The sequence below is a fragment of the Lontra canadensis genome, unplaced genomic scaffold, assembly GCF_010015895.1.
Source record: "Lontra canadensis isolate GAN:19392208 unplaced genomic scaffold, GSC_riverotter_1.0 scaffold48, whole genome shotgun sequence".
Lineage (NCBI taxonomy): Eukaryota > Metazoa > Chordata > Mammalia > Carnivora > Mustelidae > Lontra > Lontra canadensis.
In genome coordinates, this window is record NW_022631042.1 from 13,710,077 (window position 1) to 13,734,749 (window position 24,673).

General features: G+C 42.9%; 1 protein-coding gene across 19 annotated transcripts in view; it reads right to left on the reverse strand.

The window, feature by feature from the left end:
* NRCAM (neuronal cell adhesion molecule) overlaps positions 1-24,673 on the reverse strand; it is a 129,533-nt gene that overhangs the window by 53,438 nt on the left and 51,422 nt on the right. For 7 of the 19 annotated variants that reach the window (XM_032873408.1, XM_032873407.1, XM_032873399.1 and 4 more), the window contains exons 2-8: positions 14,415-14,615; positions 12,257-12,274; positions 9,394-9,499; positions 7,008-7,204; positions 5,757-5,879; positions 1,883-2,053; positions 1,320-1,376 (exon numbers count right to left, since the gene is read on the reverse strand). In XM_032873408.1, the coding sequence (XP_032729299.1) occupies positions 1,320-1,376; positions 1,883-2,053; positions 5,757-5,879; positions 7,008-7,204; positions 9,394-9,499; positions 12,257-12,274; positions 14,415-14,520 (778 nt within the window). In that variant the 5' untranslated portion in view covers positions 14,521-14,615. Of the gene's footprint in view, positions 1-1,319; positions 1,377-1,882; positions 2,054-5,756; positions 5,880-7,007; positions 7,205-9,393; positions 9,500-12,256; positions 12,275-14,414; positions 14,616-17,749; positions 18,041-24,673 lie in introns of those variants that run through there. The other 12 variants (XM_032873411.1, XM_032873409.1, XM_032873402.1 and 9 more) reach the window with 4 other exon arrangements.

Consider the following 24,673-nt stretch of genomic DNA (forward strand, 5'->3'; position numbering starts at 1 on the left):
AGTATCAAGACCCCCAAACTGCAAGGTTTATGGAAAACAAAACAAACAAAACTAGCAAGTTACTGACAGAAGTCTGGCAAATTGTGTGTCATACATTAAGAATAATGAATGGTAAAGAAATTGAACTTGGTTTCCTCGATGAAAAAATAAAGAGGCCTCAAGTCGGAGATCTCAGGGAGGCCCACAAAGGCCATCTTCGGTTTCACGGAAACTTCATTTAAAAGTGGCCTTGTCTTCTAATGGCCTCTCAGAAAACTGTGAAGTAAGAATATACCATCTTAAGGTTCTATCACCCTTTAGAGTTTTCAACACTTAAATGCATCATCTCTTTGATGCTCACCAAAAGTGAGTGAAAAGGTAATATGTGAATTGTTCTCATTCCTCAGAAGGAACAAAACTGGATACCAGGAAAGGTTTTACTTGAGAGAAATGAGAATTTTCTTAAGACTTTAGAAATTGTGGAGGAAACCTTACCTTCCTGAAATCACTTTGGGAATGGTTTTGAGACCCATCATTTTTAGGATATATTAAAATAAAATAACAAGGCAGAAGTTGTGGTTTGCCTACTCTGATCATTGATGGTACCTTAATGTTTTTTTACTTTATATCTCAAGGGTAAAAAAGTAATACCTCAGAAATTCTCCCTTAGAGATCATTAAGAGGACCCCCATACCAGAAACCACAATTTTCACTAATAGACTCTAGACCTTACAGTCACATTTCCCTTAAGGAAATCGAATTCTCTTTTTATAAGAATGAAGTTAAATGCTCTATATTTAAAAAGGTTATTTCCACTGAAGAGAGTGACTTGGTTTTGAACAAAACTACGAGAAATGCTATTACTAATTATATGACACTGATAATGTCATGCGAGAACAGATGGGAAATGTGATGATTTACTATCAAAATCCACTTGATGTTAGTTGCTAACGGTTACTAAGACTGACGAGTTAGTATTCTAGCGAATTAATGCCCCCTTTTTTGGTTAATGAGAAAAGTTTGTGAACAAGACAAAAAAAATGAAAAATATAATTCTAAACATACATGGAAGATCCCCGCCCCCCCGATCAGGAAATGGTGCTTCACATGAAAACAGTGATAATAATTTTTATTATTATACATACAACGTGCAGCACGTTTTAGTGACATGACATAAGCGTGTAGCTAAGTTTCCTAGAAAACACACATTGTTCTAGCGGTATTAAACACAGAACTAGGACTCTCATGGAGAAACTGGGTGTAATAGCTATGGAGGTGGAGTTAGTGAGCCGATTCTACGATGAGGGAGAGGAGTACCAGTTGCAGTCACCAGAACTCACCACTATAAAACTCAGAGTCATTCAAATTAGCAGCTATGGTGTCATTCAGTTCATCCACTGAAATAAACAGAATATGATGAAGAATGCAAAAAGCAGGGGAGCAGGTACTACAAAAAAGTCTCGGGCAACAAAAGTAAACGTATACACCCATGCTGACCGGGTGCCATCCCTACCAAGGAAACACAGGCTTTTACATCGTTCACGACTCACTAATTGATTACGTCCCTCAGCCACCCCAGCCAGTAATACAGGGACACGGAACTGAAGCTGCGGGACTGCTAAGCCCAGGCACGCTGGGGCAGAACGCATGCGCAGATGCTCCGGGACCAAGGAGACTCCGGAAGTTATTGTGGAAACAGCAACGGTGATATCAGCAAAGAACGTACAATACAGTATCTGGGTTACGTGTGCTTTTATCTGCCAACACGTCAGTAGCTAGTCACGGGTACTTTCCTGATCAATGAACCCGTGTAGTTCAACGTCAGTGGTGTTTACTAGTTAATATATTTTAGGCACACTTGGAAACGTCATTGAAAGAGAGAGTCAGGAGGCCGAGCCCTTACCTGAAATCACCTTCACGGAAATAGGTTGCTTCTGCTGTATGGTTTGAGTGTGATTAAATCTGGCATAACAGATATAGTCCTCGCGGGTGTCCTCTGGGAGAACATTGGAGAAGTAAAGGTCTCCGTTCAGACCCTGAGAAACCCTCTCACTTTGTGGAAGTCTCTGAAAGGCTGGAGAAAGGCAGAGAGATATCCAGATGATTCCATCCCAAAGCTCTCCCAATAACTACTCATAGTTTGGTGAACTTTCCTGGAATTTTTTTTCCCCTATAAAGCTCTTCAAGTAAAAGCAAGTCATTGCAGAAACAACAGCAGAACACAGGAAAAGTCCAACTGTGCCTGCCAGAGCCCAATTACTCTGGAGTGGGAGCAAAGGGGAGACTAGAATCATACAGTCAAGTGTTGTATTAAGCAAGTGTAGACCAAAAAAAAAAAAAAAAAAGGCTTTACAAATGAGTTTGCAGGACTTTTCCTAATATTTAATATTAACTGTTAAACACGTGTACATACGTATCTTAGAAAATGCATTTAAAAAGCTTGTAAGGATGTTAAGTTGGCTTGCCTCCACATGCTCGGTCAGGAAAATAATGTACATTTATTTAATGAATACAAAGAGTTAAAGATAAGCATTCATTTATTCTCTTCTGATTCCCATGTTGTATTTTATTATTGATCGGTGTTGGTAAGTCAAGTTAAAGAAATGAGACTTTAAGAGGGTGGTAGCATTTTGCCCCCTGAGTTCTTTGCCTTACACTTGGGAAAAAAATGTACACAGGCAGGAAGAACTCGATAATGTCACCTTGCAAGAAGAAGGCTATACAAATCTGAAATTTCTTCTGTATTCCCGATGCAATTTCATTTGAAAGGTCCAGATGCTTTGCCAACAGCCTAAAATGTAGGTTCATGACATAGCCCAGAAGTGCAACATGGAAAACAAAGTCACATACTCAGGTGATTCTGAAACTTTACATGTATTCGACTATTTATTAAGTGAAAAGGTCATCGTTCCTGAGTAAGAACCAAGGACCGAACACAGCCTCGTTTGGGTAGTGACATTTGGATACACTTCCCATGTATATCTGACTCATTATATTTTCTTTCAAAATCTGTTTGAAAGCTGTTATGCATTCACAGGAAAATATGTCTGCTCATTGATTCATTTATATATTTATTTTCATTTCTTTGTGATACTTTCTCTGAATATTTTTCCATACAAGAGTTACAATGGAAATGAAATATTCCAGCTAAATTTTCTCTTAGAAATGTGAACAGTCTATGAATTCAGGGGAAATCATGTTACTGAGAATAGACTGTGTTCCCTACAAATATTTTGCATTCATCCCCACCATTCCACCTAAAAGACTCTTGTCAAGATCAACAGTGATCCCGATGTTGCCAAATTGAATAGTTGTTTTCGGTCGGATCAGAAGTTATCTGATCTTTTGAAACAGTTGATCAAAATTTCTGGGGGCACCTGGGTGGCTCAGTGGGTTAAAGCCTCTGCCTTCGGCTCAGGTCATGATCCCAGGGCCCTGGGATTGAGTCCCGCATCGGGCTTTCTGCTCAGTGGGGAGCCTGTCCCCCCACCTCTCTGCCTGCCTCTCTGCCTACTTGTGATCTCTGTCTGTCAAATAAATAAAAATAAAATCTTAAAAAAAAAAAAAAGTTCTGTCTTCTGGACACTTGCCCCAGGGACACTGCTCTGTCTCTGTCTTCCTCCCTCAGGGATGGCTCCTTCTTTTCTGCTTTGCTGGACTCTCCCTAAGTCCCTCTGGGGGGCTCCTGGTCTCCACACCACCACAGGCTTTGACCTCCCCCCACCCCCAGTGCTCTCACCCAGCCCTGGCTCTAGGAGCACCTCTGCACTAGCATGCCTGCTTTGCTGACCAGAGCCTGAACTCCGCCTTACAACTCCTTTTGGGATTCTCCTCATGCCTGTTCTATAGGCCTCTCACCTCCACGACCCTCGTTTCTTGGTCCCCAAGCAGAACCCCATGTCACCTCTAAGGGAGCATGCTAACCTATTAGCACAGTTTCTGGAGGGGAGGAAAGGCAGCACCACACAGTTCCCTTAAGGACAGGGCTGGGGTAGACAGATGTGAGATGGCCTAATGGATGACTTCATTCTCTGTGCCTCGGTTTCCTCATCTAAAATGTGGAAAGATGACAAGATGCTCGACATCGCTAGAGAAATGCAAATGGAAACCACAGGTTTAACTAAACGAACAAAAGAGGACAGACATGGATACAGGAAACCACTGGTTATCAGAATTGAGGAGGCATTGGGGGATGGGCGAAATAGGTGAAGGGGAATAAGAAGTACAAACTTCCAGTAATAAAATGAGTAAGTCACAGGATGTACTGTACAGCACAGGGGATAAGTCATATTATAATAACTCTGTATAGGGACAGGTGGTAACTAGACTTGTCGTGGGGAGCATTTCGTGATGTGTAAAAGTATGAAATCACTATGATGTACACCTGCAGCCAACAGGACATTGTTGATTACATTTCGTATAAAAAAATATAAAAAATAAAAAGTAGAACGAATAATCAGATATGCCCCGCAGGGTTGTTGTCAGAAATTGATGAGATAACCCCATGTAAAGTTCTCAGCAAAGGGACTGGCACTGAATAGATGCTCAGGAAGTATTAGCGGTTGTTGGAGATTAAAAAAGAAAAACAAACCTAAATGACAAAATGTAACACATCCCAAATAGCCTGATTCCCTGCCGTCCCTGCCTGCAGGCTTCTGCTGTTTCAGGAAATGGTGATTCCATGTCACCAGCGGCTCCCTGTTCGACTCTGGAGTTATCTTTGGTAGCTCCCTCTCACACCCCCAGCCCGATCCCAATAAATCCTGGAGGCTCTATGTCCAAAATATATCCAGAAGCTGACCATTTGTTCCCACCTGACAACAGCCACGACCCGAGTCCCTGTCACCGTCAGCTCCTGCCTGGATTTCAGCAGGGTCCCGCCTGGCCGGTGTCCCTACCCTGCCTTTGTCCCCTCTGCCACCCGCACAGGAACTGAAGGAAGGCTATTGCTAGCTGGTTAGGTTCAGGTACAGTCCCTGCTTCCGTGTCTCCCCGCTTCATTCAGAGCAAAATCCAAAGACCTCTGTACTGAGCCCTGGACTTTTCCGACATCATCTGTGTCCCTCTCACTGGGCTCCCGGCGGTGTGGCCACGCTACCTGCTGGGGCTTTTCCAGGCACCAGGATGCTCCTGCCTCAGGGGCCTGTCTGTTTCCCTTCTACCGGGACATTTAGGGGCCTGCCTTGCTCTCTCATTCCTCTAAGTCTCTGTTAAAATGCTGCTTATTTTTCTTTCTTTTTAAAAATATTTTATTTATTTGGGAGAGAGAACACAAGAGGGGGAATGAGGGGCAGAAGAAGAAGCAGACTCCCTGCTGAGTAGGGAGCACAATGCAGGGCTCGATCCCAGGATGCTGGGATCATGACCTGAACCGAAGGCGGACGCTTCACCAGTTGAGCCACTCAGGTGTCCCTGCTTATTTTTCTTCATAGCACTTGTTGCCAGCTGACACCCACTTTACAAATGCACTGATTTCTGCTTCCGTCTCCAGCCCCCCATCTATTCTCACTACATAGGATATGAGCTCGGTGGAAGCAGGAAATCTGGTCTCTTTAGGTGCCTGGTATGTAGTAGGTGCTCAAGAAAATCATGTTGCTTATTTCATGACACATTTATTTCAATGAGCATTTCTTTCCTTTGAGCATCTCTAAAACTTATTTCAAACATTTTATGAATCATGGGAGGTAACATAGAATCTTATAATCATAAGAATCATAAGAATCTTGAAGTAATCTTAAGTATCTTGAAGACAGAAAGTTCATATTTTTAAAACTTACAATTATCCATCCAGAATATTATAGGTGGTGGTAATCCAAGTGGGGGTCTGCAAGGAAGGATCAGAGACTGGCCATTTCGAAGTGTTATTGGCTCAAGTTTTTCTTTGGTCCACAATGGTGACCCTATGATATAAAATAATAACTTCTAAGTTATTTCTGCATTGGACAATAAAAATAGCACAGAAAGGAAGACAAGATAAACTTTGGGGGCGAAGAGTAACTCTGAGTTCATATACGTTAAGATAACAAGAAAATACTTTTAAAATCCAAGGTTAAAGGTAAAAAAAGTGATGATTTTCATTCACTGCCATTAATAGTATAAATGCTGACTCAGCAATTCCATGTCTAAAAAAAACCACCTGTATTATTAAATACATTGTTAAGAAGATATGTAATTTCAACTACAAGTGTGTTCTTCATGAAAGAATGAAAAGCACTAGGTGTAAAAAAGTTTGTTTAAACAAATAATTGTACACCCACACTTGAGAGTGTATACACTATTATATATTAAGAAGCATATACTTATGCAGAAGATTGATATGAGAATATAGATGCTATGTAGATAAAGTCAGAAAAGGTTATAAACTAGTACTTCAGAATGAGCTCTGCTGGCACACATACGTGCCTATCTGCCTAGAGAAGGTGGAAAGATCGGTGGTTACTTGATCAAGTGGAAAGAGTCATGAGTACATTTTTCAATTTCTTTTTTGTTATTTGTAATTTTTTCCCAAGAATGAACACAGGTAAGAACGAGTTTTTGAAAGGACCAGAACTGCAAATGGCTACTGTTCTTTAAATACAAGCTCTTTAAATATAAGCTGTTGAGAGAACGGGGGTAGTGACTTCTGCAAAAAAAGCCACAGAGCTGCAGGTAGTGAGGTCTCTGTATTTCCAGGGAAACAAAAATGTTAATTACCCACTATCCATTTCATACTGAATTTATTTCCGTCAGGCTATCGGAAATTTGCTCATATGTGAGATACATGAGAAATTAATCATTTGATCAATTCGGGGAAGATGTGTTTTTCTTACTCCCAGTGTTTTATTCTGGACTTGCAGAAAAGACAAGACGGGGTTGGCATAGCACTCAGGGTACAGTGGAAAGGAGCAAGAATTTTTAGGCACAACGAAATGACAGCACTGGAGGCAACGGCATTGCCTTCTTGTAATACTATCGAGATGAGCTCAGACATTGAGTCTTAGAGCCAACCTTAAAAATTGGGTCCAGTTTGGCGGATGAGTCCCACTTACTGGATGGACGGACAACGATATTATTAGAAATTGCTGCTCCGCGCTCATTCCGGGCTGTGCACTGATAGACCCCTTCGTAGGTCTCTGCCTTCCCTTCATTCATGATGTTGATCGTGAGGGTTCCTGAGCCTGGCTTCATGGTGACAAGAGGGTCCTTTTCTATGTCAAAATGCGTCCCATTACGGGTCCAGGAGAAGCTGCCCAACACATAAAGGATTAAGCTTGTTAACAGTCCAGAAAGACAGTGTTACATCCTCTTTCACCAATTCCTAGCCGTTTTGTAGGTTTCGAGAAGTAAGGATTACATTTTAAAGATTTTATTTATATATTTATTTATTTAACAGAGAGAGAGAGATCACATGTAGGCAGAGAGGCAGGCAGAGAGAGGGGGAAGCAGGCTCCCCGCTGAGCAGTGAGCCCGATGTGGGGCTCAATCCCAGGACCCTGAGATCATGACCTGAGCGGAAGGCTGAGGCTTAACCCACTGAGCCACCCAGACGCCCCAAGGATTATATTTTAATACTCAGTGAAAGAACATGAGGCTCTAGACTGACAAAAATGTTTCATTGAATCAGGACTTAGAATAAAGGACCGGCCGTACATTTTAAGGCACGTGTCTTCATTTAGAATGAGCCGGAATCTGTCTCAAGGAAATCGGGCACACAAATTTGCTGTCATTTTTCAAAGAAAACACAGAACGTAGGTCTCTGAGGCACGTTCTCTTAGAGTTTTATTAGCATTTTTATTGTAAACTGCACTGTTCACAGAGTTGATAACCTGTCAATAAAATTTTGCCTTGGGCTGAAATGTGACCAGAAAGGCCTTCCCAGGTACATGTGTGCATCTGAAACGGATCAGACTGGTTTCAAGTTACCAAAATGCAAAGTTGGGGTAAGGCGGTGAGAACGAGTTCAGTGGGGTTTTAAATGTTGGCTATTAAAAGTGCTAATTCTCTCTAAAACACATTCTAAGAAATTTCAATTCTAGGACAGAAGGACTTTGTAAATTCCTCAGGAAGTATTTCAAATGGTCAGCTGCAATTCTTCTTTTTCCTTTTATTTATAGAAAAGATTGCCTTGTACAGAAGTCGTGGCGCTCGTGTAATTAAATACTTTATAACTAGTCATAAATCAACCATGGCCACGCTCATACGGAGCCAGGAAGCTCTGGACCTCACTGTGTTTTGCAGGCCCACTGGGATTTCCCTTCCCACTGCTTACTCTTAGGGCAGTCGTGGTCCCATCATCTCAGGGTGGGAGGGGGTGCGAAGTGGGAACTATGGATGGAGAGGGGGTAGAGGCCAGGGATGCTGGTGAATATCCCTATTCCCACAACAAAAAACTATCTGGCCCCAAATAGTAATCCTGCCCTATAGAGAGTGGCGGCAAGTGGCATGTCAGTGTGAACCCGAAGGGGGACTCCATGAAATGACAACATCTTCGGGCTTGGGTGCTAGAGGTTGCTAACAATATGGCAGAACATACCTTTTTTTTTTTTTTTAAAGACTGTATTTATTTGACAGGGAGAGACACAACGAGAGAGGGAACACAAGCAGGGGGAAAGGGAGAAGCTGGCTTCCTGCGGAACAGGGAGCCTGACGTGGGGCTCCATCTCAGCACCCTGGGATCATGACATAAGCTGAAGGCAGCCGCTTAACGACTGAGCCACCCAGGCACCCCCAAAATCCACATTACGTTTTAATAATAATTATTAAATAATTATTAAAAATTATTATTATTTAAAAATTAAATAATAATTTAATAATAATAACCCAACTCTTCAAACTCCCCGTACATAACTGCAGATGACAGAGCATCTGCTGATCAGCTTCGGGACTTGACTACTGGAGGAGCACTGCCAGGTGTCAGTTTCCCACCTATAACATCTGCTGGCTGGACCAGATAACCTTTCATGTCTCTCCCACCTCTGAAACGCTGTGCAGGGCCCATGCCAAGATCCATATGGAGACTCTGAGTACTGAGCCCTGCCAAGTCTGAAAACCCACTCTTGACTATTTTATAGACCTCTACCGGGCAAGGACGGATCTTTGAAGCCATCAATCAAATTCAGCTTCTTCATTTTACAGAAGAAGAAACTGAGGCCCAGAGAAAATAGGTTCGCCCACGCCATAAGGGCAGTAGGGCCCTTAGAAGGTTTTCCTCTACATCTCCCTATAATTTTGGAGCATTTTGCAGAAAGGGGTGTGTGAGTACAGAAATGCAATTATCTGGGTGTCCGAGAGGAACAATCTGACTCCCACTCATCAGAAAGACAAAACGAAAGGACTGATACATGATACTTCAGAGATAGGCAGGACTTGAAATTGACTTAATATTAACACTGATGTTTATGTTTGGTTCTATAACAGAGCAGAACGCACACCCACCTTGGAGGAGGTTTCCCTTTGGCCTCACACTGGATTACGATATTCTCTCGAGGGTCAATAATGTAATCTTTTGGAGACTGCTGAGTAATGGTTGGAGGCTGTACCACTTAATTGTAGAAAGAAGAACAATGTAAAGAAGTCATTTAAGATCATAACAAAAATCACTCTTTCCATGTCAAAATCACTTGCCCTAGACTAACGATGCTCCAAATGTTTTTCGCAATTTCTATGGTGGCAGCACATACGTTACTAGATTTTTAACTAAAAGTTTCCTAAAACTTTGAAGTCAAGGCACAACATCCTTTTGGTAAGTTTATAGGGATTCACAGAGCACTACAAGTTCGGGAAGGTAATTACCAACACAAGTTTAATATGAAGACCATTTCTCTTCTGATGTAACAATGAGAAATTCTTGTGTTTTTTTGGTTCCAATGATGCTTTTCAATAACATTTCAGTTGCGAGGTAAATGGGCACTTTTTAAGAAAGACTGACTTATAGTTCATTAGTGTGCTAATGTAATATATGTTGGGAACAAATCAATTTGAGAAGTTAGCATTAAAAATATGGGTAAATTAGAGACTTGGCAGTCTTATTAGAGCCAGGAGGTAGGTGGCTACGAGAACCAAAGATAAAATAGTCTCGTTTAGAAGATCAGTGGAACTGGGAAGTGCTCGGTTACAGAAGACAACATTTCTGTTTTGCTCTTCAAAGTGCTATCTGATCATTTATTTTCATATCATATGGGGAAATCGCTCTGTCCCAGAACAATTTAGTCTGAAGGAAGCTGGTTTATGGACATCCAGTGCTCAAGCCACTCAAAGATCACCATGTCCTTCTTGTGAAACCAGAATCACAGAATGTTAGAACAGGAACTGGAGAAACCAAACACTTCCACTTCTGTTGTTGCCCAGGGCAGTTAAATGGCCTGAGGAAGAAGACACAAGCAGAGACCCAAACTCTCCCAGTATAAGCCACTGCCTTGTACAACTCCAGGGAGAGCCATTCACACAGACGAGGGGTTCTCGACCTAGGGTTCCCTCAGAGGACATCAGGCCATTTCTGGAGACAACGCTCGTTGTCACTCCTGGGGCCAGAGGTGGTAGTGGCATCTCCTGGGCAGAGGCCAGAGATGCTGCTAAACATCTTACAGGACAGCCCTCCCCTTTGCTTCCACAAAGACTTATCTAGATCGTTTAAGCTTTTCATATTCTGGCTTTTCCCTTTCTACCCATGCTCTGTGCTTCGTGAAACCTCCTTCACTGGCCAACCAAGCATTTCCCAAATCTTACTACTAATTGCCCTCTCTGCTCTTGTCTTTCTTTACTGTGATTAGCAGTTGCCAGGGTTAAATGTATCATTTCCATGTCTGATGTCCTATGAAGCAGCTAACATGGTTCTCTTCTCTTGTCTGGTCTCCAGTCTTCTTGCTGTCCCCTACAATGGACACTGAAATGTGGGCTCTGGCCATCCAAGTAACAGCTAAAGCCCAGATCAAAAGAAGAGCTCGTTCCTGTCATCATTTATTATGAACCTAATAACTGCTGGATACTCACCAGTACCATTTTCCCTTCCCTTTAGCAAGAGTCAACCCCATCTCAGTTCCCTGTGCTGGGTAGCACCTTGGGCTGGGGGTCAAGAACCCGCCTGATTCCTTCTTACCAGCTGTGAGACTTCTAGGAAGTTTCTTACCTTCTGTAAGCCTTACTTTCCTTAGAGGGAAAATGGGGCTTAAAATTGGTATCTACCTCCTAGGGTCACTGGAAGGAGGAAGTAAAAGAATCTGGGTAAAATTCTTAGTACATGCCACAACCATAATGGTTCAGTGTGAACTCTGTGCAAATTATTGTCATAATCATTTTTATTTGGACCAGCTTCATCTTTGAGTGGTCCTTTACGCTCTGGGAGCATAGAGTTTGGGATGATGGAAAGAAGCCTGGAATTTCATATCCTAACAGTAGATACCTAGGTGGCAGATGGGGGCAGGGACTGTGAAGAGGGCCTCAATCCAATTCCTTGTATTTTTCTGCGAGTGACAGAGGTGCGAGTCTGGTGGCTTCAAACCCAGCACTTCTGTTCACACGTCTGCTGCAGTGCTGGTTAGGTGGCCCCCCTCTCCCAACTGTCAGGAGTCTAAGGTCTGTAAGGACCTCTTTGAACAGTGCTTAGGTCACCTGGCAACTAACAAACACTTATAGGGAGAAAGCTGATTTTACGTGATTTTCCTGGTTAATCCAATCTCACAGGATTTTTTCAAATGCCCGAAAACTATGTTTGAGGTAGATTCTAGGAGCTGCCCAACTGCAGAAGTTTTTGCTTAGAAACGAGTTACGTGGGGAATACTTAATTGTCTATTGCACACTGCAAAACAATATTCAGATTCACGGGGCCGTTGTATTGCTGGGACGTGAGCCTACACAGTCCGGAAGAAGTACGGTGAGGTACAATGCGGCTGACGTGGGTGAGACGTCGGCTCGCGCTCACCTTCTGAAAGATTGCGGAAGACACACCTTGAGGCCAGCAAGCATTTAATGGCATTTAGACCCAGACAGCCATTTTCTTTAAATTTTGTGAATTTTCTCATTGAGTTACATCAGATGCGAATAAAGCTTGGTAGTTAGTCAAGCGGCATAGCGGTAAAAGAAAGAGTAATACCGGAGTCTTCGGAATTCATGCAAGGCATCTATTAAACATTCACATTGCTTCTTGGTATTTAAATGCAACGTTTAGCCAGAGGAAATGCACATGCTCAAAAAGACGTTAGGCACGACCCCTAAAGCTGTGCGTTCCATTCACAGTATTAATTCAAAAACAAAGACACGGTCAAGTGCTCACACTGCCGAGTAATTATGGAAAGACACTTACAGTCTTCAAGAAGTTTTGCTTTTTCCCCATCAATATCAGCAGGTGAGTGGGCAAACGGGATTAAAGAAAACCAGATGTTAGTACTGAGAACCCTGGAGATCAAAGGGGCATCTTTGTCTATTTGGTCTGACCTAAAAAACCAGGAGAGTGAATGTGGAAGTCATGAGGTTGTAAAAGAAAGACGCTCCCACTAATGGTTTTGTTTACTCCTGCATCAGCCATCCTGCATAAACATATGGAAGAACAAAAGGAAGGCTTTCGGCAAAAAAAAAAAAAAAAAAAAAAAAAAGAAAAAAAGAAATCTTCCAGGACTAGGAATGGCTAATTCCATTCCATACATGTGCTGGACAAGTAATTATGTTCAATTTGAAAAATAGCTGAAATCTACAATTAATCTGAGTTGTCACATACTGTGTCGTGTCTGATCCTATTATCCCAGACATCACTAGGCCCCCGGTAATGATACCTAACAATGGGACAACACTACAGTGCCGGGGCTCCATCAGAGCCAAATGCAACACTGGTTTTAGGTTTTTACATTTCTGTGGTTCATCTGCAGTAATTCATCAAGTCAGTAATTGAACTTTTTGGCTGTTAGCCTACTTCTGCTTCAGAATTCCTCCTCACCCAGGGGTTGCTGGTAGGGGCACCAAGGAGCAGCTCAGATGGATGGGGTGTAAGGAATAGGGGCGGGGAAGAAATTACATTAGCATGCAATTCAAATGATTGTGCAGTGCTGCCCGTCATTATTACTTGTAAAGGTTAATGCAAGAGCGCCTGGGTTGTCTGTGACTTTCTTTTCATCATGGTTATGCCTCTTCTCCATTAGCAGCGATAATTGAGTTAGCCGTAGGTGACTGTTTCCCCCTGATTGTTAGATTGAGCCGTCAGATTAAGGGAGAATATATTTAACACAAGAGAGAACAAAAGCCCATTTCTCTCAAGTGCTTTCCTCTCTCTTCTGTAATCTGCTGGGGCAGATGCTTACTTGGGCAGTCCAACTCCAACGGGCTGGTTCCATACAATTTTTTTCTAATTGAAATTAAGGTCAATGAATATTTTTTGAAAGGAAGTAAAATGTTGCATTTTATGGTTCTTTAGACTGTAGATGCACAGCAAAGGAAGTCAACCGAGGGTGGGGTAAGCCACATCTTTTCTTAATGTCTTCCCACTGGGACTTGCAACCTTCTTTGGCAAAAAATGACATCCCCAACAATTGGGACAATAGCCCCAGGAAAGTGCTATCTTCCTTGCACCTTGGAAAGCTTGCCAAACAGATGTTCTATTCAGGAAGCTAATGGATTTAAAGAGGTCAGGCAGATCAAGAATAAAGGATGAATCTGGATTACAGTCATTGTCCAAATCTGAAATTCTGCTTTCCATTGCAAGAGAAGCGACCTGTCGGAACCCAGCATTCTCTTTCTTTCTTATAACCAGGCCACCCAGGGCAGGCGGACTGCAGCATTATCATTCCTGTTAGGAAAAGGGGTGAGCTCTGATACAGTAGCGGTTGCTCGTTCCATTTTAAATAGTGTTTTTTTTTAAACCAAAGATCTTTCTCTAGGCTTTACTAAGATACATGTCCTAGATCCAGACTAATGTGTCAAGTGAATTTTGCCCTGTCGGAATCAAGAGAGATGAATTATGGGCAGTCTGGGGCTACGGAGGGGAGTGGGGTTGGCTGAGAAACCATCCCCCAATCTTTCCAGGGCATTCTGAGCATGTGAGGGGGATGGGTGGCGGTGAGTATACAGTAGTGGGGAGGGGACAAGTGAGAAGTCTCCATGACTGTTTCAAAGTGATTCATACAGTTTTTCTTGCAGGACCCCTTCTATCCAGAGTCACCCGTTGGGAGGATCAGGGGAGCCCACAGTTCGCTCCTTCTCCACCGCCCCCACCACCCCGTGGTACACAAAAGGCACCTGAGGAGAAAGAAAGATAATGACAGGGAGGGGACAATGGTCTGACCGGTTCAATGGCCATTTCTGTGGCGAGACTCTTTGGAAACACCAGGTGCTGTAGGTAAAAGCCAAATTAATTGTGATGAGCTTTCCCGCATCACACAGACACCTTCTCCATTCATGCAGCTCACAGGGAGGGGAACCGCTGGGGCGGCTTTGACTCCCGGGCGCAACAGCTCTACAACGTTAATACTTACAATCAAGAGGGACGTCCAGCGCCCTCACCAGCTGGCACAGGAGGAGAAGCAGGGGCGCCCTGCCTGCAGGTAAGCGCTTCTTCCTCGGCATTATTTCAAGCTGCATTAGCTGAGCTCCTGCGGAGACCCACACACTGAATTTCCTTTTCTTCTTTCGCAAAAGATCTGCGTGCAACGTTTAAATAGTTTTCATGCAGGGAACTGAAAAAGGAGAGAATAAGAATTATAGCGTATTAAAAAGAAGGAAATGAGAGGAAGTCCGCTGCCTGGAAAATCAGTTCTCTATTATACATGAACTCTAAAACGGAGCTAACTTTTTAAATATTTAAGTCTCAGGACTGGAATAATCATTTATTCATAAATCAGCTAAAATCAGGTCAGAAGTATTTGTAGGGATGTCAAGCAAAATCTGTCCACACTGCCATCCTTACGGTTTTCCCATTTTAAATATCGGCATCTATGCCAGAGGCTACCATGTCATTCCTAACAGGAAAAACTTGGCATATAAATGGATTAGTGGGGCGCCTGGGTGGCTCAGTGGGTTAAGGCCTCTGCCTTCGGCTCAGGTCATGATCCCAGAGTCATGGGATCGAGCCCACATCGGACTCTTTGCTCAGCAGGGAGCCTGCTTCCTCCTCTCTCTCTCTCTGCCTGCCTCTCTGCCTACTTGTGATCTCTGTCTGTCAAATAAATAAATAAAATCTTAAAAAAAAAATAAATGGATTAGAAAGTGTGAGTTTAGAGAAGGCCTAATGGCTTCTCCATTCTAGAAACTGTCTTTGGGAAAGTCCAAGGCACTGTTGCACATTTGCTTCAAACCCCAAACACTGGTTTACCAGCTGAACACCAGCAATGAAGGCCTTTCCTATCTCTTACTTAGACCAAGAGAGCAGACGTGCTGGGGTGCCCAGTTCTGGGCTTTTCTTACCAGTCACCCTCCGAAACAGTGGGATCTATCAAATAAAATTCAGTATATCTTTAAACAGATAATAGAAAAACCTTAGTGATCTGGCTTCAATTTATCCTACAACCTTATCCCCTCCTATTTGCATAAAGCTATTTTTCGGTTTGCTGGTCTGTTTCTCCTTCTCTCTCTTAGGTCAGGCCTTCAAAATGCCCTGAATTCTTCCACCTTCATGCTTTTGTCTCCTCAGTTCCTTTTACCTGGAATGCCCTCTCCACCATATTTCCTTATCAAAGTCTAATTTATTTCTTTACAGATCAGTTTAAAGGGAAACACTAGCCGACCAATCAAACTAGAAGTCCTTTCACCCTCCCCCCAAGAGTTCCTAAATTCCTAGTTTTTTTTTAATTTTTATTTTTTTTTTTAGTTTTTTTTTAAATTTTTTTTATTTATTTGACAGAGATCACAAATAGGCAGAGAGGCAGGCAGAGAGAGAGGAGGAAGCAGGCTCCCTGCTGAGCAGAGAGCCCAATGTGGGGCTCGATCCCAGGACCCTGAGATCATGAACTGAGCCGAAGGCAGAGGCTTAACCCACTGAGCCACCCAGGCGCCCCTAAATTCCTAGTTTTAATCATGATTTATATATATAGATAGATACAGAGATGAATAGATTTTTTTTTTCTTTTTTGGGGTATGCATGCTCTCTCCCCTACTCCTTCAGGCGAAGGTGATGTCTCTCCCATTTATGTATCCCTCTCATAACATTAACGTAGTTTGCCCCACACAGAAGAGAATCAGCACAAACCAAATGTAGACCTCTGTCCCACGGCCACCTCCTCCCTGGAAGGAAGCGTCTAATCATGACTTCTCATTTATGAAGACAGGTGGGGGTGACCGGTGGCTTTCTCGAGAGGACAGAGGGTGGCTCCCACAGCTTAATTATTGAATGATTTGTGTGATTTTTATTATTTGTACAATTGAGTAGTTTGATAATATCCATCTTTCCTGCTAAATTGAAAGCCTCCTAAGGGCAGGGACGGTGGTCTTTATTGTTCAATGTTTATTTTTTCCCCAGAAGCCATCGCAGTGCCTGACACACTGTAGGCTGTATATAAATATTTATAGGAGAAAAAAAAGAAGAAAGGGGGAATGCAAAAAGAAATGGAGATTTAAGATTATTGAAGACAAGACTGTATTCAGATAGGTTGTTTGAGTACAGTCTACCTAAAGTTGTGTTTATATTTTACTACTGGGTTTGAAAACCAAACCCTTGTCTATATGGTCAAATTAGCTATCATATCATGTCTGTGTGTGGAAGAGAGCTTACATGTTTAAAAGGAAAGCGAAACAATGCTAATAACGTGTTTTGCTAGCAATTGAGGTTCTGATTTGAACCTGATGACAACTACAGTTGGGACACTTCTTGGTAAACAAATACAAGAAAAAGGACTAACACTAGGCTAAACAGACATTACACGTACATAAATATTGTTTTCTGAATGAAACATCCATATTCTGTGGTTTTAAGATCCAAGAAATTTGTGTTTCCACATTACAATATATATAAAGCAATCATGTCCATTACAATTTCAAGAGACTGATACAGAAGCTCATCTAACTACCTCTTTAAAAAAATTTTTTTTGTTGTTTATTTATTTGTCAGAGAGAGAGCACAAGTAGGGGGAGAAGCAGGCTCCCTACTGAGCAGGAAGACCTGATGCAGGACTCGATCCCAGGACCTCGAGACCATGGACTGAGCTGAAGGCAGACGCTTCACCCACTGAGCCACCCTGGCATCCCTCATCTAACTATTTCTAACCAAAATATACACCAGGCAGTCTTTCTATATGTGCAAACCATATCTCTATCATTTAACCATGTATGCAAACCGTATCTCTATCATTTAACCAGATTTATTTAGGTCTCTAGTGATTTTTCTGTTGAAATGCGAATTCTGAATTTACACATGAGCTTCACAGAAAATGCAAATAAATGGCACTAAAACAGGTTGATGCTACATACTAGGCATATGGAGACAGAACTCCAGACTCAAACACGGAGAAAACGAATGGCTCACCTGCCTGATTTCTGTAAGCCTAGTCAAGTGCATCCCATGTACGTGTCTAGCTCTCCGAAGGGGTGCAGGAGAACTAAAATACTTTCTAAAAGACGTACAGAAAAATTGCAATGCCCATGAGATCTTAAGCAGCTACCCACAATTTCCAAGTCCTTAACTGATGATTTACTTTGCCTGCATGCCTTAACCAGCCATCCTCCCAACAGAGAAAACTGTTAGTTTCATTAAAAAACAAGCATCCTTCCTCCTGCTTTACCTTTTCAGAGTCTACAGGGAATAAGATATTGCCATTAAATCGCAGTGTCGCCTAAAGAAAGAAATTCAAATTTTAAGAAAAATTGAGAAGGTACTTACTTAAAGAGACATGAGTAAATCCTCACAACGAGAGGAGGTCATGAACTAGATGTAGTCTTTCTTCAGAAGTCATGAGCTAACTGCACCGAAAGCCACAAATCTGTCTCCAGTGTGGGTTCTGTTTGGGGAGGATAGAGAGACTGTCCTGCCCAGCCTCTGACTCCTGCCCGTGGAAAATCACCCACTCCTCCTACGTATGCCATCAGAGGTGAAAAACTCAGTGCCTAAGGACAGCATTAGGTCCCCAGCACTCAGTCAAAGTGAAAATCAAATACAGCTACAGAAAATTGAGCTCTCTTTCTGTAAGAGTGATGTGCTGTGCATGTCTCACAAAGAAAAAAACCACCGCTCCTAAGCTCTCAGTATTGATGTCAACGCCCTGCCCAGCTAGCAGCCCATCTGTCTGGTGGTTTGCCTTGCAAAATGCTGGTCATTCCCTCTTACCTGAGAATCATGAGTTAAAACCAAACTGTTTATGCAATTTCATTAAATGAATAAAACCCCAATTTGAAATAGCAGCCTCATGTTTTGTCAGGGCTGAAGGGTATATGTTAATGCCATACAGCTTGAAATTTACAAAAACTACTTGCATGGACATTTTATTATTTTTATATTTTTATTTTTTAAAGATTTTATCTATCTATTTCAGAGAGAGAGAGCATGAGCATGAACGGGAGGGGCCGAGGGAGGAGAGAGAGAATCTCAAGGAGACTCCCCACTGAGAGGGAGCCTAACCCAGGGCTGGATCCCACGACCCTGAGATCACGACCTGAGCTGAAACTAAGGGTTAGAGGCCTAACTGTGCCACCCAGAGGCCCCTGCACAGATATTTTAGAGCATGATCAAACGAGACAAATGGCAGGTCCAAGTTCAGAATATAATTCATGCTGACACTTAAAACCACATATATTGCTAAAATGACCCCAGAGTATCGATAAAGAGAAAGACCTTTTAATATTTCCCTTCATTTAACTCCACTCAAAGCAACTCTTCACAAATTACCTACAGAACCTCTGAAACAGAAGGGAAAGGAACATCTCTTTTTTCTTCAGTAAACTTTCCTTCATTAGACAAGAAATACAAGTCAAGGTTCCCTTACTTCTTTTGGCCTAAAAATCATATTAATCACCGCATTATTTACCATACATTTAAAAAGAAAAACGTGAAGTTTTGACAAAAGTTTCATATTAAGCCCAAAAAACATAGTTCTCCTGTTATTCACTTATGAAGTCTTGTCATTCAGAAGAAGACAAAATCTTTGTTTTCTCCTCTCAAGTAAAAGATGAAATTATTTTAATTAAGAAAATATATCAGCTCTTTTTCAGAACTGGAAGGCCATGCACCACTCACAGTTTCATTCTGGTCTGTTTGTGCTTTTCCACATCCCAACATGGGTGGTTCGATGCCGACTGTAACACGATCTATTCTCTAAGCCAATAAACAAATATGCTAATGTGACTGGATGCCCTTGGGCACACTCATTATTGCTCTGGTGACCCATCAGTGTCCGGCCTCACTAACTGAGTGTGACATTATTTTGGCTATGAAAGGCGTTTTTTCAGCTGTCAACTTGGGGATGGTTACTTTATATTTTGTTAAATATTTGCCATTAGAATGACGTCCATTCTAGCCCATGCTTGCACTTCTCAACTCAGATTTCAAGTCTGAGACTACGGAAGGAAGGTCCATGAGAAATGGACAACGACTTTGCTTAATTGCGAAGTCGCACTTACATCTACACAGCTACATTACCATGAGAACACTTCAGGAAAAGTGGTCTGGGATTTTGTCTCTTCAAATAACAAGCTAAATTTTATGGAACACCAAGGAACATGTTTCTAATTTGGCGCTAGCCCAGAGGGATGTCCCAAAGAGTTTCAACAAGGAATCTGGTAGCTAGAACCTAGAATAGTATGTAAGGAAAGGTGGACAGTTAGCAGGTGTTTTTATCCAAATAATCAATGATAGAACACATCTTGGTAATAGTTCAAATCTTGATTCCTCAGAGCACTTTAACTGGTCATCTTTGATATTCATAAAAACCTCAGAAGATAGGAAAGCAGGGACTGTGCCCATTTAGTAGATGAGAAGGGGGCGGAAATCCAATCACAATGGCTATTACTCATTGAGCACCAACCAGGTACCAGGAATGGCACTGAGTTGGCTCCATGCATTCACTTATCTCATCTCACCAACCCCAAAAGGTAAATCCTATTACGATTCCCAATTTACGAGAGGCAGAATGGTAAAGTCACCTGCTTCAGGGCACCCACTGGTGTGTGAAGTGCGAGACCCAGAGTCCCTGTTCTGGAAAGTTCTGGAGCATCCAGCCCTCTCACATTGCCACACCCTGAAAAGCCCTTAGCATTTCTCTCCCTCTCATAGGTTCTTATCTGGCACGATAGCTAATAAACAAACAGAATCACCAGGTTTACCACTGATGTTGAGAAAAAACACATCACTAATGGATTCTGAATATCCACAGAAGATCTTCACGGTGTCGCTCGGAGCAGGACTTCAGGGGCCTCTTCAGGTGGCATCCCACATGACTACTGTCAGCTGGAACTGCGCCACATGCCGGCTCTGGCCTTTCAAAGGAGCTGCTAGTTAGGACCATGCAGACTAGACACGCTTTAGAAAAGTTAATTATAAATTAAAAGTAGGCACTATATGCCCACTATATGCCCATACAACATTCGTAAGGTACAAAAGACCATAAATTCAACATAAGCAACCCTAGCAACCCCATTTCTCTCCGAGAGGAGTTTTACTACCAAGTTTTGCACATCCTTCTAGAGATAGTACAGGCATAAGAAGTGTAGACATATATAAAACAATATTTTAAGGATCTCTTGAATTTAGAAAAGCCTTTTATAAACCTTTATAAGTCACTGAAGTTAGAGCATCAAAAATACCAACGCCTTTTAACGTGATCTAGCTTTTTGCATCACATGGAACTATTTGGATATTTTCTTTTTCACACTTCCTCCGTTTAGCACAGCCAATGACCAGAAAAGAAGTAGTAGACAATGATCTAATTGAAAGATCTAAGACAAAGGATAAAGCACGCTTAATGCAAAGTCCATAGGGCTGAGACTACCAGTGACCCTGACCAAGGATGCACCTGTCCCACACTTGTGCAGCTGGTTATGTGACGACAGCCGGCATGCTCAGCCCCAGGGGTGACAGAGCTGACTGCAGACGGAAGGACGGAAGCAGTAAGTGACAAAGGGACCCGAGCTTCTCACACCGTGCTTCTGCTCCCACCTCCAAATCCAATGACAGTGAACTATGAATGGAGGGGGCACTATTCCTCTCCACATGCTTGCTCTGATCAGCATGCCCTTCTGCATTGACCCCATCACCCTGACCGAGGTGAGAAGAGTCAGGGGTGGGTGTACGACCAAGGGAGCAGCCATGTTTGAGCCTGTTGAGATGACAAGGCTGTTTTAAAGGCCCGAGGAGTGACCGACAGAGTGGTGACAGACTTGTTTCTCAGGGAGAGGGTAGATATGAGGCAGAAAGGGAGAGTGAGTCAATAATTTGGAGTGAGAACAAAGGCTGAAGACCACAGAAGCAAGGCGGCCTGAGGAACCATGAGTCAGCAGAGGAGACGAGGTGTCAAGAGCAGAAGGAAGCCAGTGCGTAGCAAGAAAATCTGTAGAAACAGGAACAGACTGTTGCCCAGTGACTGCAGCATCATGGAACACCTGACAGGTGAGAACGAGAACCCACTCCTCCTGTACTGTGCTAACCAGGCCTCTACAACTCTTAGTATCCCAGGCAGTGGTCCAGTTCTCCGTGAGGTTGACCAGAATAGTGGTTGTGGTTGAAGCGTCTTCCATCTTATGGACTAAAACAAGCCTGCGTTAATGTGCTAGGTGGACTGTTCCGTGGGTGGCCCATGGGAGGCGCTCCTCACGGCATCCATACCCCCTTGTCCCCTCTCACGACGACTCTGGGTTTGGCCGTGTCAGTTACTTTGGCCAATGGGATTCTAGCAAGAATTACACAACCACAGGTGTGGTGAGCATTTGCACACCGGGGCTCGGGCACTCCTAAGTTCCCTCTGGGAAGCTTGAGCTATGCTACTGCATGATGGGAAGCCAGTGGGAGGAGGCCCTAGGGAGACGAAAAACCATCCTGGACTTGCTGGGCCCAACTGAGCTCTCAGATAAAAGCTGCTGAGCAAGTGACTTCTTAAACCACATGTAGCAGAAGAAACATCTGAGAACAGAGAACCAGATGTTAACTATCTCAGGGGTAACAAACCTTTGGAATTATAAAAACCAATAAATTGTTGCTTCAAGTGGCAAAATTTGGGGGTGATTTGTTACATAGCCATAGATATCTGGAACAATCAATAGGGTAAACTGAGACAGGCTATTTCTTGTAACCAAAAAGGCCTTCATGTCCACATTTAAGGGAACTGAAGATTCCATTGCACACATCCCCTTAGGAGATTATGGCTGGAACCACAAGAATTCTAAACGAATAGTCTGGTGATGGAGGCTTTCCCTCTAAAATGATCTATCGTTCTCTCTTTTCCTGGATATGCTTACTTGTATGCATACTGGTACAGCCGAAAGGCCCATTTCTCATGCCACACTTATACTGAAGATGGTTACCACTGACATCAAACGAATTTCTTTACACTACAGTAATGGTGGATTATGCCTAATTTAGGGTCTTAGACAATATATCTATTGCTAACGCAGAAAAGCAAAAATGGAGCTAGCAAACAGGTTGAGAGGGAGTCAATGTTCTTAGTCTATCCCTCCTACCTTCCCATCTTCATGAATCAGACTAGAACTCTGAGCTCAGTCTTGGCGTCAGCTTGGATCCACTCACTCTCATAGCAAACACGGAACATGAAGAAGCGGGAGGAGGAAGAAGGAAGCCAAGACAAGTCTACGCTTCTATTGAAAGGTTCTCCTCCCAGGTGGTTACCTTCAGATTAGGAAAGAGAAAGTTCCAATTTTAAGAAATTGAAAATAGGGAACTGTTCTAAAGGTGAAGCCTGAGAAACGGAAATTTCATTCTGAACACAGGTCTCGACAATAATCTATTTGGCAACATTCGTCAAGCTGCTGAAACACGCTCCAGCTCTATTTTCCTTCTTGTAAACTGAGGTTTTCTATAAGTATCACTGAGAAGATGTAAGGATCAGAAATGGTTTATTAAACCTTCAGCATAAAGGTCTTATGGGATATTCGTATTCTAAATGGGCTATGTCTTATCCATTTGTCAAGTAAACAATACATGGCAAAATGGCAGCCGTTTAATGGTAGATAATAACATTTTGGATGCCCAGCAGGCTACCCGCTTAAAAAAAAAGTCACATTTCAAAGACAAGAAGCCAGGATTTATAAAACGTATTCTTTTTTTCTTTTAAGATTTTATTTATTTATTTGACAGAGAGATCACAAGTAGGCAGAGAGGCAGGCAGAGAGAGGCAGGGGGAGCAGGCTCCCCGCTGAGCAGAGAGCCCGATGCGGGGCTCAATCCCAGGGCCCCCAGATCATGACCTGAGCTGAAGGCAGAGGCTTAAACCTAACCCAGTCGCCCCCTATAAAACGATATTCTTGCTTAATGATAAGAACCATTCTAAGTGGAGATGCAAGGCATGGTTCAAAATTTCAGTGTGTGCTCCCCTTCTCTCGGGCCTGGAGGTGAGTCTGGGAGAAGAACGGGAAAGAGAATTAGCCTGACTTCAGGGAGTAACTAACCCAGAGGTCTCAGTCCTTGGCAAAAGTACAGTTTATTCTTCACTCGTGTTAATGTCCAGGGTGGCCTGCAGGGGCTTCTGCTCCGCCATTTTGTGATGTTGCCATCTCAACAGGTGACTTCCACAGTCCCCGGATTCTCCTGCTCTAAACTGCTTCCATTCAGAGGTGATACACACATGTCTCTTGCTCATTAACCCATTAACCAGAAGTAGTCAACGACTCCCGGGAAGCCTCGTGAGCACTCTGCCGCAGAGAGCATGCGTGAGTCACAGCCGATCTGAAGGTACACAGCAGGTCTGGGAGGACTGTCAAAAGCGACATTCTATGGGAGGGCCATCTTACTGTTTCATATCGGGGACGAGCCAGGCTGCAGGAGGCTGGTGGTGAGCAAGGCCCACCACCAGTGTGGGTGTTGGAGGCCCACAGCCGCCGCCTCTGCCTTCCTCCTCGCTGCATTTCTGAGTCACTCTTTTCTATAGCGTGAGCCTTCCCCCAACATGAGCCTGGGTATGGGGGTGAGGAGGCAGAAGGCCCAGATTTATCGAATCCGAGGGACATCAACTCCTGCCATGTCACAGATGACAATCATCTACACAGGAAATATTTAAAATGTATTTTGCTAGGCATCCAGGCTCTGTATAATCACAATAGGACCATGAAAACGACGAAAGGAGACCGACGTGACATGAAGAATTGTGTTCTCCACTTGTTATCAGTGCCGGGTAAGGTATATTATCATAAACTAAATAGCTGGGAATCCTTCATTCCAGCTGGAGGCGATTTCATGTAAAGAACAAATCTCAGTTACTTGCTGATATGCATTTTGCACTACAAAGGATTTACCAGCAAAACAGGGGAGTCACTCATGAAATATTTAACTCCCGGTGCATTTAATTTTCTGCAAACACGCCATGTAGAAATCTGCATTTATATAAAAAAAATAAATCAGTAAGTGACCATTTGCTGCCGAATGAATATGTCAGATTTACTCCAAAGAGCATCCTTGTCCTGTGCATTTAGACTATAATTCAGTTTCCAGGAAGTAAAATGTTGGCTCCTCAGGAGTCCATATTCTGTACTAAGCACACAAAAGCAAGAATATTGGAGACAACTTTCTCGGTGACCTGAGATTTAAGCAACCCATCGATCAAAGCTTTAGAATACTCTGCTAAAAGACACTGACTTCTCAGAAACC